The sequence below is a fragment of the Lontra canadensis genome, unplaced genomic scaffold (assembly GCF_010015895.1).
Source record: "Lontra canadensis isolate GAN:19392208 unplaced genomic scaffold, GSC_riverotter_1.0 scaffold125, whole genome shotgun sequence".
NCBI lineage: Eukaryota > Metazoa > Chordata > Mammalia > Carnivora > Mustelidae > Lontra > Lontra canadensis.
This window is the reverse complement of record NW_022631119.1, coordinates 697,422-715,601: the sequence shown is the minus strand read 5'-3', so window position 1 is coordinate 715,601 and position 18,180 is coordinate 697,422. Positions and strand designations below refer to the sequence as shown.

General features: G+C 54.9%; 1 protein-coding gene across 2 annotated transcripts in view; it reads right to left on the bottom strand.

Moving 5' to 3' along the window:
- Positions 1-18,180, bottom strand: part of CHST8 (carbohydrate sulfotransferase 8) — a 128,377-nt gene that overhangs the window by 50,927 nt on the left and 59,270 nt on the right. The window contains exons 1-2 of one of the 2 annotated variants that reach the window (XM_032842015.1): positions 16,484-16,826; positions 12,260-12,475 (exon numbers count right to left, since the gene is read on the bottom strand). In XM_032842015.1, the coding sequence (XP_032697906.1) occupies positions 12,260-12,389 (130 nt within the window). In that variant the 5' untranslated portion in view covers positions 12,390-12,475; positions 16,484-16,826. Of the gene's footprint in view, positions 1-12,259; positions 12,476-16,483; positions 16,827-18,180 lie in introns of those variants that run through there. The other variant, XM_032842014.1, reaches the window with a different exon arrangement.

The window sequence follows — 18,180 nt, the reverse complement described above, 5'->3', positions numbered from 1 at the left end:
AAGAAGCACGCCCCAACACCAGCATGACTGTGTGGCACAGGCCCCCAGGCTGGCCCTCCAACATGGTGTCTCAGCTCCGAGTGGCTGTCAGAGTCACTAATGAGACCCTGTGTCTTTGGGATCTCGTTTAGGCACTGCCACTTGCCAACTGTGTAACCTTGGACCAATGACTCTGCCTCTCTGTGCCTCAATTTCCCCATCTGTTAAAAAAGAGACCTGGTGCTAGGAGGCTTCAGGGAGAAGGTCCTGGTAAACAGCAGCTACTCAGCACTCATACTGTCATCACTGCTCAGACCACATTCCCTGGTGCCAGCTCCCCGGATGCTGTCTGGATTCTCTAGAACTGTCTGGTCCCACTCACAGCCCTGGTGGCACCATCTCTGACAAGGAGACAGCAGGGAAGAAAGAGTGCACAGTGCCCCTTGCTGGGCCACACTTGGTCCCTCACCCAGAAGACCCCAGACAGATGTGACTAACACAGACAGTATCCCAGGTAGGGAAGAAAGAAGGCCAGTGTAGCCAACCTTGCCATCACTATGGGAAACGGTATCTCCATTTCCACCCAAGCCTGCTCCACAGGGAGCCCACAGTCCACTCCCAGCCCTTTGGTGAGGGGCCCATCCTTGTAGGAAGGTTTGTCCAGAAATGATCCTTTATTCACAGCACCCAAGCTTGCTGCTGTTAGTGGTGCAAATACTTGCATATGAGTAATCGTGTGTGTGAATGAAGGAAGGTTTACATTGTGCGCCTCCCCAGACCCTGACTCCTGGCCCTTGCCTCCCCCATGCCTCTGCGGACTAGTCACTTTCCGCCCCTCCCCCCAGGCCCCAAGCTGAAATCATGACAGTTCTCTGGTGGGGCATCAGGCCTCCCGAACCAGGCAAGGGCCCCCTCGGGACTCCAGGAGGCCACTGTCGGTCTGTCAGCACCTCGAGAGGCTCTGCCTTGACTCACTTTGGGTCTGGCTTGAGGCAAGTCCTACCAGGGCTGGGAAGAGTTCACGAGTCCCCTCCCCATCAGGCAGACCCACCACCTCTCTGTCCTGGGGCATGGGGGCTGCACAGAGAAGGCAGGAGGGGACAGTTCTCAGCCTGAGGAAGCTTTGGGATATGGGACAGACCCCCTCCTTCCAGTCCATCCAACGGGTAGGAGGTACCCGTGTGAAGTGTGGTCCAACTATCTTCTCAACTTCCAAACTATCTTCTCAACTTCCAAAATTTGACCGCCACTTAAAAATCAGAAGTCACAGAAATATGTTACAGATCCCTAGCTTCTTTGGAAAAAAAATAAATCAAAGGGAGGGCCTGGGCACTCTGGGCCCACATGGCACCGAACTCTTGGCTGGAGCTGAGCAGTGGCCCAAGCCTGTCTGCTCCCCACCTCCCTCCCCCACCCAGTCTCCTATGGTCTCCCCACCCTGGATGCATTTTCTGATGGATCTGGTGACCCCACACACTTTTCACCGATATCCCACCTCATCCCTGTCCCTCCTGTCCCTGTCCTTCCCCATTTCCCTCCTTCAGGGGCAGGCCAGACCCTGAGGGCAAAGATCGAATGCATTCACAAATGACTGTGGCCTTCAACTTCCCAGGAAGAAACACATCTGGATACAAAACCAAAATGGGGAGAAAGGTTCACAAACCATCCCCCTCAGTCCAACCTAGGTCGGGAACCACCTGGGCTGAGAACCACTTGGCCAGGGACTGGACCCTTGACCTGCTTTGGGCACAACCAAGCTCAGGAAAGGGGAAAGGGAACTTGAACGGGGGCTAGACTGCTCTATAGGTGGTCTCTGGAACCTCTGAGGAGGGCTGGGCATGCCACGGCCAGGCCTCAAGGCTGGGTGAGAAGCAGCCTCAACTTCCTGTCTGGACCCCAAGCCATGAGAATGGGAAGAAGCCCCAAAGGCTTCTTACCCCTTCCATTAGGGGCCAATGTCTATGTGGGGCTCCAAAGCAGCAGCTATGTGGGGTGGGCAATGGAACCCATTGTAGCTGGGCTACTTTTCCCATATAAAGAAAATGTTTTCAATGAGAGAACGGTCCACTGAGTTTCCCCATGATTCAAGTTAAAACTGAAGAGCCCCCCCCATCCCAGAAAAGCTTTATAATGAGAACACCAACAGATAGGTAATGGGAAGCTTCTGGCCTAGATGGCGTTTACCTGAGCTCCTAACTTCCTGCAAATTATTTCAGGAGAGAGAAGACACACGCTGACCCTTAAGCCACGAGAAAGGGTCACCATAAACAGGAGGGGCTAGCAGGTGGGGTGCGGTGAGAGTCCCATCGAGGCCTGACCCAAGGCATGTGGGCCTCAGCCTACCCCCAGGGCGCCCCTGATGGGCTCATCACACTGCGGGCCTGCATCGGTCTTCAGAACCAACTTTCCAGGGCTGCTGTTGTCATAACTACCACCATGACCTTTTCGGGGTTTAAAAAACCAAGAACCACCCAGTGGCCATGGAGAAGGACAGCAACCATAGCAACAGGCCCATCCTTGGACCCTTCTGACACAGAACCATTTCTCTGCTGCCCACATTAACTACTTAGGCTTTCAGAAAGGTTAGAGGGCCTTCCATAAGCACATGGTAGGAGCCCACTGGACTCTTCCCCACACTGGCAATGAACATGGCATTCTGATTCACTGTGTGTGCTGAGCTCCTCTCCCGCCGCAGCACAGATGTGGCTGAGGGGAAGGCAAGCCAGGCAGAGGGGCCGCCCCTCGGAGCCCCGTGCCACTTTGGGACCAGAGCTCTCTCTGCCCTTCCACTCCTGCTGGCAGATCTCCTAAGTTGAGTGGAGGCCTTGGCTCTGATGTCAATGACCCCCCAACTAAAGATGCCTGGTTGGTGAATGGGGTCAGTGGTTGGGGAGGGGTAGGGCCCACATGGAGGGAGAGGAAGTTCAGTTCTGGTAGTAACCCAAGTCTAAGTGCTCCTGGGGCTCAATGATGGCCCAGGGGCAGTCACAGCATCCCAGACCGGATGCGATTCTGGGGCATCTCACACACAGATCTCGAGCCGTCCCCCCCCACCCCGGTCTCCCTTCAGTTCATTCCAGGACAGGCAGAGTGGGATAGGGGTCATACCATACCTGAGCCCCGCTCTGGGCCCGCCCTAAGCCGTGACTCACATCACAGGTGAACAGAGCCCGATTCACCTCCCAAGTGAGGGGGCCGGGGGAACAGTAGGCCCCTGTGGCCACACAACCCGAAACCAGGGTTTCCGTGAGCCAGCACGGGCATCGGAACCGGCGGCCCCACTTAGCCCCCGCCCAGGCCCAGACACAATAGGAGACCCAGTTTTCCAGCATGACTGTAATTTCAGAAGGAGGCTTTGTGTGGGCCTTATTAGCTAAGCCACCAGAAAAGCCTTGGGGCTGGAGTCAGGGTGTCCGGCTGCTGCTGGGTGTCGGCAAGAAACGCACTTTGAGGAAATGGCAGAAAAACATCAGAATGTATAAGAAAAGTAGACTGTGACATCAACCAGTAGCAACAGGCAAGGAGGGCAGGGTGAGACAAGGAGGGGCTCTGCAGTCAGGCCCATCCGGGTTCAAATCCTGGCTGGGGCCACTCTGGCTGTGGGACTTTGGGCCACCCACTTACCCTCTCTGAGTCCCAGCTGAGGACAATCATTTTGACTCCCAGAGTGGAGAAAAAAGGGAAGGTGCCAGGGTCGGTGCCAAGCGCCAAGGAACAGGACTCTCACAACGTGTCACGCACATGGAAGCTTAATTACATGGTCTCATTTAAAAATTAACAAACACATGTGTGGGGGACTGTGGCTTTCTAAGCCACGTTCGTCCAGGACCCGGTTAGACCCACGCAGTGACCCCATCTCCTATTCTTACCATTTCCCTTTAATTCCTTTAAAACCGAGGTCTTGCTCTTACTGGAATGGAACCGGTGCCCCAATGTCCCATTCTGCTCTCCTTTTTAATCTCCCCCACCCCTAGGAACCTTTAGCATAACAATTCTGGGACCGTTTTCTATTAATATCAATTTCCAGATTACAGTGATAGGATGTCTGTTTCCTAATTTAATTAGGTGATTCCTGTTATTAGTTCCTCCATGTTCATTATTTTTCATTTAGCCTATTTTAACGCACCATAGGAAAGTGAGGTTCTGGCTGGAGACCCCTGGGGTGTCTTCTGCAGGGATGAGGGGAGTGTTTGAGGCCTAAATCAGAGAAGCAGATGCTGAGGAGCTGCGGGCCAGGTGTGCCACTGAGAATGGCCCCATTTGCAGTGAGAGAGGGTGGGGACAGGGAAATTCCTGCTGTAGAGACAGGGCTTATAGAGCCTCCCAGGGAGGGCAACAGGAGGGTCCTTCAGGAACCCCACCCCCCCAAAAGAAGACTCCAGCCAGCACCCCAGAGTCCACCAAACCAGTGGGCTCCAGGAGCCCACACTTGAGGGCTATGTGTTCGGACACTGCCCTGCCCTTTCCGGCACCTTTTGCCTGACTACCACGTGGGGGATCCGTCTTCATCCCTATTGCTCCCAGCACTTCCAGGGGGCAGCCTTCACCCCAGAGTCTAAGTCAGCACTACTCCAGAATGAGCACAGAATGCGGTGTGAGTGGTGCCCCCTGAAATACGCAGACTCTGCCTCCATGTGCCCACCCCGTCAAGGAGGGCTTGGCCATCACGCCCCTGGGCTTCTGGCCACGTGGGTTTCTAATCTTGCAATGGCTGAGCCCACGGGTTTCCTTCTTTCCGCCGGCAGTGATGACTGGGAGGCCCCAGCTCACTACCACCCTGTGGCCCCAGAAGGAACCCCTCAGAGCTGCTCTGGAGATTACAAGGATAAAGGGGAGAGGGTGCCAAGAAGTCCCCAAGGGCCACACTTGTAAGGAGACCATTACGAGGATCCTGCCCCATGGCCCTGACTTTGAGCCCGGTGCCTTCTGTGATGAGGAGCGTGCTCTCCAAAGACTAGGAGGAAACTCAGCAGATGCTTTTACCTCGAGTACAATTTCCTTTGCTGTGGTCACAGAAAAGCAAGGTGCGGGAGAGTGAGGCGGCCCTCACGAGCCCTCGGCGCTGTGTGGTGAGACAGTCTGAGGATGCTTGCAGGTGTGTTGTTCAGAAACACCAGGTTCTAGGAATCCCAGCCCTGCTGATTGCGCAGTGATATATTACCAGCTACTTAACGGGATGGATCACTGCAATTACATGTCACTTCTGATATTCACAGTCACAACAAGGATGTGTCAGCCTCACAAGGTTTGTAGAAAATATATATGGCACTCTGCAATGCTGGTGGGAACTGGTCTCAGGAAACAGACTCAGGAGAACTCCAATAAAACCCACCTACCCGGGGAAAGCAGATGGCTCCACAGAAATGGGGGCTGGGGGAGCAGGGAGTCTGGCTCCCCTGGCCCAGAAAGAGTGTGAGCATGCATGCCCCAGTGCCGGTGGGCTGTCCCTGCCCTGGGGCCAGTGGGGGGAAGAGGAGGGTCGGCCACCATGCTTCTGTTCACGCCATTAACCTCACATAAGTGAGCTATGGATCGCCGCTCGGCAGTCACGCCTGCTGCCTAAGCCCACCTGGCCCACTCTGGCCTGGCTATGCTCTTAGGGCTCCAAGGGGACATCCCTGGGCCAAAAGTTGCTGTAGAAACAAGACGCATGAGCCAAGTGTGGGCTCAGTACTGGCTCAGGCAGGGCTATGTGTCCCCGGTAACCATGGGACCAGGAGTGAGGGCCACGCTTTCTCCGGCCAGCACATCCCTGCCTCCAGGGGACCGAAGCAGGAGCCCTCAACAGCAGTTCTCGGCCCCTGGGCAGTGGAATTCTGGCTCTGCAGATTTGCAGCTGGGAGAGACTAGGCAAGAGGCGCAAGGGCATGAATACTGCAGAGAGACCCCAAGCTCCAAGCGAGTCTCACCCAAACCTACTTCACTGCTTCCATGGCAGGTCTACACCCAGTGGCCTCTTGGGCGCTACAGAAGACAAACATGCCACCCACAGCTCCCCTTCTCCAGGCAGCCCTCCTGGCTCCTCCAGCTACGACTCTGCCCTCAGGCATAGGACACAGAAGAAGTGAATGTGAGGCCTGAGAGCAGAGAGGCTAGAGGGGGAGGGGCTTTCTGTGTCTCCTGCTTGTTCCTGCAGTCTGTGAGTCTGGAGTTCAGGGTGGAGGACTGAAAGAGCAGCTCTGCCCAGCAACTCAGATGCCACCTGCCTAAAATAGAACACGTGGTCTCCAGCCCCCTCCCCCAAACCACTCCCCATCTGGTGTGTCTGCCTCAGTGAGTGGTAGACCCATCCCAATCTGTCAGAGCCAGCAGCCCTACTCACCCTCATCACCGTCCCACTCTGTGTTGCTGACTCTGCCCGGACCCCCTGAATCCACGCTCTCCGGGCTCCACCTCCCCAGATCCTGCCTTCTCTCCTGCATTGCTCTGAACCTCCCCACTGGGTTCCCTGTGCTCTTGTCCCCTCCTGTGCTCCTGATCACAGCTCCAGATGTGAGCCTTCTAAGAGCCACCCCCACCTCAGGGGCTCCCCTCGGCCTGTAGTGAAGGCTCGCTCCTCTGAGAGGCTCCAAGGGAGGGCTTGTGGGCCCCAGGACTGGATGTGTCTGCAGCACGAGTCTAGACCCCCAGGTCACACTGCGGCCCCTGATTCACTGGGAGTTCCTCCCATGCCAAACTCCAACATGCCTCCAAATCTTGATCCAGGCTCTCTCTGCCCGGGCTCTGCTGTGGGGCCAGGGGAGGCACATGGAGCATCACTGTTGTTAGGAGGGAAGCAGGTGCATGTCGACAGCCTGCTGCCCAAGGACAAATCCCAGTTCCGAAACCCAAAGCTGTGTGGTCTCGGGCATGGCTCTTAACCTCTCTGATCTCAATAGTCTCATCTGTCAGATGGCGTAATAGTGCTTAACTCATGGGTTTAAAAGCATTCAGTGAGTACTAAATACCTGTAAAGTGCCGGGTACAGTGCCCAGCATGCAGCGAATAACACATTAAGAAGAGTGCCGCTGTGTGCCCACCGGGCGGCTGTCCAGCACTTTGTAAACAGGAATAATCAGTTGTTCACAGAATTGCATGTACTGGGGCACCTCGGTGGTGCAGCTGGTTAAGTGTCTGACTCTTGATTTTGGCTCAGGTCGGGATCTGAGGGTTGTGAGATCGAGGCCCATATAGGGCTCCACGCTCAGTAGGGAGTCTGCTTCTCTCTCTCTCTCTCTCTCCGGCTCTCAAATAAGTTAATAAATCTTTAAAAAACAAAACAAAAACACAAACAAGAATTATACGTATTAAAACATACAAAGTGCCTGGTCTAGGGTCTGGCACATGGTAAAAAGCAAATTATTACCCTCATCCTTGAATGCCGTTGTGCTGTGGAAGGAATGCCCCGGGCAGATTGTTGCTGATGAGGTCACCGGGGGCTGTCCAGTCCCTTTGTCTGCACTAGGGACCCCTGAACCCCTGCTGTCACTGTGGTTGCCTCTGTCCTCGACACCCCCGCATCATCCCCAAACCCAGCTCCACCATTCGCAATTCCACAGCTCCACAGGAAAGCCAAGAGCTTACGTCTCTGAAACATGGGGTGTCCCCGCTTTAAGAAAACTCACTCTAGGGGAAAAAAAGGAAAGAAGGAAAGAAAAAAGACCTATTTATAGTGTGTTAGCAACAGAATCTGTATCATAAGGTCATGGGTTTTTTATTTGTCAATGAATAAACCAATCAATCCACCATCACTTTGGCTGCATGGGTCACTAACAACAACTCACCTTGCCCCATTAAAACAAAATCCATCCCACTTAAAAGAATGAAGGAGGAGGGGCACCTGGGTGGCTCGACGTTAACCATCTGCCAGAGTCCTGGGATCAAGCCCCACATCAGCATCGGGCTCTCTGCTCAGCGGGGAGTCTGCTTCTCCCTCTACCTGCTGCTCCCCTTGCTTGTGTTCCCTCTCTCACTGTCTCTCGCTGTCAAATAAAAAAAAAAAGAATGAAGGAGGAATGATAAACTCTCAACACTGCATTGTGCAGTTGCTGCCCTGAATGAACGGATGGATCCAGGGGCTCCAGCAGTGGCTAATGGGTGTCACAAGAGAGAGCCAGGCAGATGTGTGCCTCCTGATGGAAGAACATAGAATCACACGTGCATCCCCCAAAAAGAAAAGAGGAGCACCTGGGTGGGTCGGTTGGTTAAGTGTCTGCCTTTGGCTTGGGTCATGAGCCTGGGGTCCTTGGATAGAGCCCCACATCGGACTCCCTGCTCAGTGGAGAGTCTGCTTCTCCCTCTCCCTTCCCCTCCACTCCACTCATGCATGCCCGCAGGCACGTTTTCTCTCTAATAAGTAAAATCTCCAAAAGAGAAAAGAAAATCCCCCAAACCCATATCTGATCAAGCTGCTAGATTTGCTTAACTTACAGGAAATACAAAGAGCACAAAACAATGTTAAAATACACCAAACAGGGCGCCTGGGTGGCTCAGTGGGTTAAAGCCTTTGCCTTCAGCTCAGGTCATGATCTCAGGGTCCTGGGATCGAGCCCCGCATCGGGCTCTCTGCTCAGTGGGGAGCCTGCTTGCTCCAATCTCTCTGCCTGCCTCTCTGCCTGCTTCTGATCTCTGTCTGTCAAATAAATAAATAAAATCTTAAAAAAAAATACACCAAACACATATGATCGACAAAAACCCCAACGGGGAGGAACTCGGCAGGACCTGGGACCAAGTTTCCTCTAATAAAGAGCAAGAGAAAAAGGTGAGGAGAGAATCCTACACATTGAAAGAGACTTAGAAGACTCGACCACCAACTGCAATGTGTAAGCTTAATCTGGATCCTGGATAAAACCAAGTGGAAATAAGGGTATTGATAATATTTGTGATGCAACTAGAAATTTGAACACTGGATATTGGGTGATATTAAAGAATCGTCGGATGTTTAAAAAAAAGAATTCTTATCTCTCTTTTTTTAAAGAATTCTTATCTCTTAAAAAAAGCAATACATTGTAGTATTTATGGCTGAACTGACATGCTATGTGGTATATGCTTCAAAAGTCAGGAGGAGGAAGGTGTCAGTGGCTGTGGGCATGGGCAGCCCTATGACAGAGCCCGCTGGTACCTGGAGCCCGGAGCTCGTCAGATCTACTCTGTGTGTGTTCCAAACCCTCCATAATAAAAAGTTCATAAAGAAAGGCCACTCATAAAATTTCAGTCTGCCCAGCCACTCGGAGTGGTCTGGAGTCTGTCTTCTGTATCCCCAGGGCTAGCAGGCTAGGATGTGTTACTCCTGGTTCTGGCCTGTTCTCTGCATCTTGTACATAAAGAAGGAGCAAGCCTAGTCTCCAGGGTCAGGGAGTGAATTTCCTGAGGCCTCAGGGCCTGGCAATATTGGAGACTGGAAAATAACTGGATACGTGAATTCTCTGTTACACACGACACACCAAAACCTCATTTTAGGTGAGAGACAGGTTAACCAGCAGCTATTCACATTCCAGAAGGTCTGACTGATTTAAAATATAGCAAACATTTTTTAAAAATGGCTTAATTTACACAAGTTGGCAAGCCCATAAGATTGCATCTGATGCACGAGTCAGGTGAGGTTTGCTGACTGGTCCCTGAGAAGTTCACATGCTATTAACACCTAATGACTGCCCGAGAGAAAACTAAACAGCACAAGCAACCGAAGGCTCCTTCTCCCACTCTCAGGCTTGTTTCTGGATCTTCACCTGCCCACTTTCCCCTGCCCACCCTGGTCAACACCACCAACGGGTGGCTCCCAGACCTCAAGTTCCAAGGGAAGTTGCTGACGCTATGAAAGCCCTAGTAGCCCGTGCGGAATTTCCCTCTCTAGGCGGCATCCCCAATGGCCTTCCCCAATCTGTCTGACAGGGCAGCCTCCTGACTTTGTACCTCCCACCAGCAGAAATCCACAGGGAGAAGGCTTGTCCAGGCCCCTGGGGCCACCCACGCATGCAACTGGATACATACACTTTGTAAGCACTGGTTTCCAACAGATAAATGTAATCAAGGTTTATATGCTCAGAGAAGCCAACAGGATGGGATTGTTTCACTCGAAAGATCAGAAGAAAATTGTAACTAATGTTGTGGAAAATTACTTTGATATTGCTTTCTTGGTACCGAATCACAATTAGGCTGCTGTGAGAAGTACAGGGAAAGAATAAATGAATAGTAACAAATCAACACAAACAGCCTGTGTCAGGAACACTTTGCTCAGGGAAAGTAACATAAGCATTACTTAAAGTTTTATGACTGTGTTTGATGTGATTTACGTAGACCGTCAAGGTTGTCCATCCCCGGCCACGTGGTGCAGGTGGTCCAGCTCCATTTACACCATTACACCCACCTGGCTCAAGCTCCAGGTGTGCTCCTTGCACCAGTCAGCCACGCCCATGCCGTTCCCACTGCAGGGAGAAATACGCACCGAAGCTTCGTGGCACTCCCCACGCCCTGCGGAGGCTCGGAGCTCCTTCCCCAGCTCAGCACTCCACCCTGGAAATCCCAGAGGTCCTCTGGGGTCTGGCCCCACGGGTAATGGAAAAGATCCACAGGCCATGCGCAGGCGCAGCTGGCCGGGGGCGCATGCGCAGGGGCAGCCGGCTGGCATGAGGGGCCGGAAGTTACAAAGCGCAAGCGCTCTACTTTGCTGGCTGACTGTTATGGCGGGATGCCGGTCCGGGCTGACTGTTATGGCGGGATGCCGGTCCAGGAGGCCCCAGCTCTGCCCAGGGATATAGTATCTCCCTACAGTGCACCACAGCTGAGTGCATGACCCCTGGCCAGACGGACGCCATTCACAGACACGGGCCTTCTCTCCCAGGCTCATCCCACAGAACGCAGACCCTGAACACAAGGACCCCCTGCCCGTGCGTGCACCGCAACCACACAACACACACCAAAAAGGGGACCACAGTTCCAGGGGTCACCCTGAGGATACACTATTTACCCCAAGCGACGTTTAAGGGCCCTTGTTCAGCACAGATAACCCTACGCCTAGGGGGTCTGATCTCAGCCCGCCTGATAGCCCTACCCTACAGGGCCAGGTTCTGCTGCCACAGGGCCACCAGCTACTCTAAAGTTCACATGGGGCTGTAAAGTCCCCACAGAGGAGCCAGCTCAGAAGTAAGCAGTATCCTTGCTTCTCCACAAGCTGGGAAGAACCTAGACCCGCTTCTGACAGCCACTATCCCTGAGGGCCTGGCCCAGGCATGAGTCAGTCCCAGTGACTCACCTGCTGTCTCCTGGGGTCCCACCACCTTGGCCACCTCTTGCTGATTCTTGATGAAAGAGTGAACTCATCCGCCTCCCGGCCTGAGGCCTCTGGTAGCAGCTGCCAGGCCTCATTCTAGCCTCCTGGTGCTCCTTCTGACTTTCCATCTGATGCCTACAGGCCTTCAGTCTGTGCGTAGGATGGCTGAGCCAGCCAGAGCTGAGAAGGGGGCTGTAGGCCCGAGTACCTGGAACCCCCTCCTTTAGGGCCAGGTGCCCTATGCAGGGCCCTGCTCTTCTGCAAACTGGTGCAGGAATTTATCTGCCTAAGCCCACAGCCTCTACTCGTCTTCCATATTGTCTGTGTCCTGGAGCACACGGGTATCTTCATAGACTTCCCCACTAAAGGTCCCAGGCCCGCCACTGAGAGATGAGTGGGGGCTGGGTCTCAGCATGAGGCTCCTTGCCTGAGCTCCCCCTCTCCATATCCTGCCCACCTGAGGCTCCAGAACCATCCCTTCCACTTTCTCTTCCACCTGTCCTCAGCAGATCTCTGCAAGTCAGGAAGGGCGCTCCCCTCCATGGCTCACGAGGGACAGGTGGGATGCAGGCAGCAGGTGGATGCCAGTAGGAGCAATCTCAGCCTCACAAAGGCAGGAGGTACCTTGACCCCCTCTGCCCAGGCCAAAGGGCCTGGATTCGAGGGGTCCCAGGGCTGGCAGAGAAGCAGAGTCCCATGGAGGGGCATGAGCTCAAGGAGAAGTCATTCATCCTCTGATATCCCAGACCACATGTGAGAGACCTCCCAGAGATGGCAGAATCCTCCTTAAGCCTCAGCTTCACCAAAGGCAACAAGCGGATGAGAGCCTGGCTATCATTTCAAGAGGAGGGAACGGGCCAGAGACCACAGGCTAGAGGCCAGAGGCTGATGCCCGCCAGGAGAAGGTCAGGCCCCCTTCTCTGCCTGCTGGGGCTCTGGGCACAGACTAGGCACCAGGGCAGCCACGGAGGCCTGCCCTTCAGACAGGAAAGCTGGGGCGCGCGGGCAGCAGGGCCCAGCGCACGGGCTCACCTGGCAGCTGCCGAGGGGCGAGCTCCGTGGGGTCCTGCAGGCTGATGAAGAGGAGGAGGCCTGCGGCTCCGAACAGCAGGATGGATGAGAACATGCAGGCCAGCCGCATGGTTCCGGCTCGTGCGGTCATCCGGGGCTTGCTCCGGGGTCACCTCTCGGGTGTGGGAGGTGCGTTCTTCCCTCATCGTCCACACCATGCATCCATCAGGGCACGGTCTATGGGGCAGAGGGGGAGAAAGAGGGTCCATCACCGAGACACAAGACAGCCCTCTTGTGTCCCCAAAGGGATTTGCACAGTGCGGGCTGAGGCCCTAGTCACTGCCTGTGACCAAGCATGATCCCCAACCCCTCCATCCTTTAGAACTTACTCAGGCATGTCCCTTCCACTTTTCCAAGCCCAGGGAGGCTGAGGGAGGTCTAGTCACCACCTGTGGCTGGGACACCAGCTTCCCAGCAGGGTCTCCTGTATTTGCACCCCCAGAAAAACCAGGGGGATACTCTCTGGACTCTGCCTAGGGGAGCCCAGGGTGGGGCCCCAGAGACCCACAGCCAGTATCAGCCCCTGCACTGTCCAGGCACTCCGAGCTTCCAGAAGAACTGGTGTCCCTATAGGTCCCTATAGGGGGTCTAGGTACAGGCCCAGCAATTTGGGTCCTTGTCCCTTACAAGTGGCCTGGTGAACAGAAAAACTCTTGGATCTCTCTGCCTGGCTCCTCTCTGCAGGTTGTTGGGGACAAGTATTCCTACAGAGCCAGATGCTTTGGGAAGGCGCCTCCCAGGCCCAGAGGCTGCCAGGGACAGAGAATCCCCCACCTGGTGGCTGCTTTCACCAGCCAGGGCTGTCTCCCTGACAGATGGGTGGGCTAGCAGAATAGAGACCCCACCGGCTACTCAGCTGCATCACAGGGAACTGATGCTCTGGCCAGACCAACCTACTCCCATTCTTGAGGCCCTCGGGTCTGGAGCTGAGGCAGCCAGACCCACATTTGACAGATCCCAGGCTCAGAGGCAGGTGACAACCTCCCTTGTGTTCCTGCTGATGGGCACCCATCACCGCCGACCCAGAGCGTGCCCAGGTGACTTGCCCCTCACCCTGGTTCCTCCTGAAGGGCAGAGCCAGAAATGCCAAACACCCCATATACCAACGAGTGACTCCAACTGGGCCAGGCTGTGGGTCAAGATGGGGGCAGCCCGAGGCCATTTGCTCATAGGAAGGAAGTAAGATCCTGCAGTGGGGTGTGACATGGGTGGAGTGGAACAGGTGCTGAAGAGGGATTTGCACAGGAGGTCATGCTGGACGGGCAGGGATTTCAGAACCCTTCCCCCCACATTTAGAGAAAGGCTGCTCTGTCCCCTTGCTTTCACCCATTCCTACTAGTCTGGGCAGAGAAACCATCCTCTCTCTACCCAAAGGCCTTATGGGAGCTTCCTCCGCCCTGACACAGGACAGCTCTAAAGGAGGCTGAGACAAGGTGGGCAGTTTCTGAGATCACAAGTAGGTGGTTAGATCCCCAGACCAGATGTGCTGCTTGGCACAAGGAGTCTTCCCCGCTTGGAGTCTCCTTGGGCACTGTACTGTGGTCGAGGAACCCATTCCTGACCAGGCACCCAGGCGCTGGGGGAGGAAGCCCCAGCTCCTGTCCCTCTGTGAACTCCTGCTCCTGGGGGAGCATAAGGCAGGAAGTCAGAGGAGTCCTTCCCACCCCAGCCCAGACAAAATTCCCAAGGTCTAGACTGTTCTTAGCAAAGCTCTGGGGCTGAGTGTTAAATTGCAGGTTTGGGTTTCTCCCCTCTGCAGTCTCTGTAATTATGTTTTCACTCAGTTAACTTTAATTAACCTGCCCCAGGCCTCTATGCAGGGGAACACGTCTGAGCGCAGGGCTCTCTGGGCTGTGCTGAGCAGGTGGTTCCCACGACCTCCCAGCTCTTATGTTTGGGAGGCAGCACCAAGGAGGGCTGTTTTATCTCTGGAGCTGGCTCAATTTGCCATTGGCCCCGACCTCCTGGCAATGGCCCCCGCCCCAAAGAAAGACAGCTGCGCCCGCCATCACCAGGGACACCACTGCAGGGGGCTTGTAGTGGGTAAAAACAGGCAGCCGCATGTCCCCAAAGGCTCAAACCCTGAAGTCCCTTGTGGGGCTCTGTGGCGTCTCCCTCTGTGGCTGCCCAGGATGGGACTGTCCTGGTGGTGGGGGGTGAGGGGTTGGGGGGCAGTGCCTGGCTCAACATCCTGCAAAGACACAGACGCAGTGGTGCAGGTCCCAGGCCCCACTGAAGGACAAGGTCACTCTCAACACTGTGTCCTTCCGTCTCCCAGTGACAGGCCCTGTGTGCAGGGCCAGCCTCGAGGTCTGGGGGAAGGTGGGAGGCAGAAGGCCTCCTGTCCCAAAGCAGTTGGCTTAACCCCCCACTGGTTAACCCCCATGGAAAGGAGTCAGAAGAGTGGGAAAGTGTCACACACATGGATTCGGCAGGGACAAGACCCTTAGCTAGGGAACAGGGGAGACAGCTCAAGGCCCTTCCAGATCAGATGCACGGGCTCTAACACACATACACACACGTATGCACACAGAGCACGCACGCACACACCATCGACAGTCCCCACCAAGGCCACAAGCTGTAAAGAACACAAAGCCCTGATGTGCGGGGCTGGGGTGGTTGCACGCTGCCTGCAGCCTCACGGGCCTCCTGGGTCAGACACGAGGTCAGGAGGCCCATCTGACCTAGGGTGAGGGAAAGAGAGAGGAAGAAAGGAAGGAAGGGAAAGAGAGTGGCCACTTTATGGCTGGGGCCCACGGCTGCTCGGTAAAACAGCTAATAAAGTGCCACCCAATCTTGGTGCAAAGGCTCTATTGGATGGAAAAAAAAGGTTGTCGGGGGTGGCTCAGAAGAACATACTATCATCACTGCATTGTTTGCAGGAGCTAGCTCTGGAAGGACCGGCCAGTCCCCTCCCACTCCCAGTCACTGTCCCACTGTCATAATCCAAGCCAATACAGACTTCCCCCATTCTGCAGCTGCGACCTGTCCTCGCTTGTTTCTGAACCGACCCCCAACCCAACCCCCAACACGGAGCCAGCCTCCAGCAGCCTACATGCCTGGGAGCCAGGATGAGGACCACATCCCTGGCCCCCAATCTGGGGGGCGGAGGTTAGGGGGAGAAAACCAGCCCTAGGACCTGCACCTTCACCACAGCGGGAGCATCAACCATTCAAGTGTCTGGTCTCAGAGACCCTCCCTTTTGTTGATGTCCAGGAGAATACAGCACCCTCTCTGTTCTCCATGCCCAGGGAAGCTGGCGTTAGAGGCAGGGTGGCTCTCCCTGAACCCTCCCTAAGCATCAGACTCCAGCATTCCCCTCAGACACCTTCCTCTCAGTGTTTAGTTCTCACTGCAGACCATCTAATCAGCCAACTCCCTGCTATGTGCAAATGGAATCAAAAGGTTAACGTGCCTCCCCTCCTGGGTAACCGGCTTGCAGGCTGCTGGGTATTCACCGCCCCAGGAGGGGGCCAACATCATAGAACCCATAGGAACCTCCTTCCTTTAAAGGTGAACGGTAGATAGGCGATCACCCGACACTCCAGGGAGTGTGTGTATCTGATCCTCTATTGTTCCCATGAGGGTCCTTGTCTTCAAAGTCACATGTTATTTTCAAGGCAACGGGGAGATGCTGGTCCAAGGCCGCTTGTCTCCTGGGAATTGGGTTGCTGTAGGGGGAGTGGACTCTGATCTGTCACAGGCCCGGGGCCAGGCTGCCCAGGGCCCCATAGACATACTCACAGTCCTCCACTCCCACCTGGGACTGTTACAACCTTACAGTGCACAGCATCCCACTCGGCTCCCCTGACAAGTCCCCCCCCACCCCCAACCTCCCTGCCTCTCTTCCAGAACCAACAGACAATAAGAAAATTCAAGTAACTGAGGGCAGAGTGAGGAGGAGTAAGGCAAGAAAAATAAACAGCCCACTTAGTTTCCAGAAGGTCCTGTCTTCACAATCCCTAGTTTTCCCAGTGGCGTGCTCTCCCTGAGGCCTGAATGGCATCACCAATTTTTACTGTAAGGAAAAAAAAATGCAATTAATTTTGCAAACACCTCCTGGGACACAGGTCAGGGCCAAGGATTCCTCCCATTTCCTTATTTATCCGATTTAAAAATTTGTCTCTGGAAAATTCACTTTAGGGCACAAGCAAGGACTTGGGAATTCAGCCAAAACGCACGCACCTCCAGTGGCGACAGGCCGGCAGGCGATGGATGGATGGCTCCAAGGACACGCTTGGCTGCGGCTGCTCCAAGGCCTGGATGCTTTCCCCCAGTCACCCAGAGGACCCCCTCGGGCTGTGAGGACCTGCTCCCGTGCCCCACTGGAGGCAGCCGGAGGCGCCCGGCCCTGTGCTCCTGGGAGCACCCACTTGGTGTGTGGACCCTGGGCCCCAGAAAGTTCTCTGTCCAGTCAGTCTCCTCCGAGCACAGGCAGGAGCGAACAATGACGTCCCTCCCGGCTGAGGGCTCCAGGAGGAGCTGCTCATCGGGAGAGAGGCTGCTATGGCAACTTGAGGAGAATGGAGCCAGGCACTGCCGTCACCTTGAATCCGGCACCAAGCATTCCACCGCGGTGGCAGAGGGGGCTGCACCTCCGCTCCGCCCCTGACAAGCCTCCTGCGATGGGGCTGACCTCCCGCCTTCCCTGCTCAGCCTCCTGGCCTCAGGAACTCATTTGCTCCTCACTGAAACGGAGCACACAGCCCAGTCCCCCGAGAACGCCACCTCCATCTGTTTTGTCAGACAAGTTCTTCCGTGTGTGTGGCTCCTGCTTGCTTCTGAGATGGGGTTCTTCTTGATTTCAGCTCATTAAAATCCTGCAGCTAATTAAAACCTAACAGCAGCGGCGGCAGCAGCAAACTCTGGGATGAGTCCCTCTAGTTTTTATGCGTAGGCATAAAGTTGCAATGCCCGGCAAGGGTGGCGAATGGTGGAAGACAGACAGAGGCGGGGTTGTGGACTCCGGCCCTGCCAGAGGCAGGAGGGCGCTGACCTGGGTCCTGAAATGCGCAGAGCCCAGCCTCAGCACACACCAGCCTGCATGGGTGCACCCCACTCCTGGGGAAGGCACTTCACCTGCCCTACTCCTCTCCATTATGAGGCAGAGATTCCCTCCAATTCCCCATACTTTCTGCTGGGTGGGAGAAAGGGAGCCCTAAGGCAGAGGCCAAGGTATAAATCAGGCTCAAACAGCCCCAAATCTACTAGGCTACAGCCCCACGAATCTACTAGGCTACAGCCCAGCTTTCCACCACTGCTTACACAAAGAGGCTGAGAGGAAGCCTGCAAAACACAGCTGCAGTGAGGGGTCTCTGAGAGCCTGGCCAAGGAGTCACAAGCTATGACGCCCTGATTGCTTTCAGGGGAAGGACCACACCGTGGATGCCATCTCTGCCCAAGACTTCATTTTTAGGGCATTTTATGAGGCAGGCTAGGGGATAGTTATTCTGCAGGTAGAGAAACTGAGTCCCACCCTGGCAGAATCTGGGATGCAGATTCAGCACCCCCAATCCCATGAGCATGTGTTACCTCGATAACAACCCTTCTCTCACCATGCGGAGAGTGTTCACACACCTGCCTCAAACTCTTGGAGCCCCGAGAGCAGTGTCACATCCTCTCCTCACCTTCGTATTCCCAGCACTTAGCACAGTGTCTGGCACAAGGCAAGCGATCAACTTAACCTGTGTTGCATGTGGTGTGAGCAAATCTGGGCCATCTGCAGAGAGGCACTCCACGGACCTGGTATTTCTAAAAGGTTATGCTGTCTCAGGGAGCTGTGGAGTTGTTTTGATCAGGTCTGGATTAGAATTAGGTCCAAAGAGGAACCCAGTCCTGTGAGAAAAGAGGAGGCAAGGAAGTGGGGTCCATTAGAGATCCTG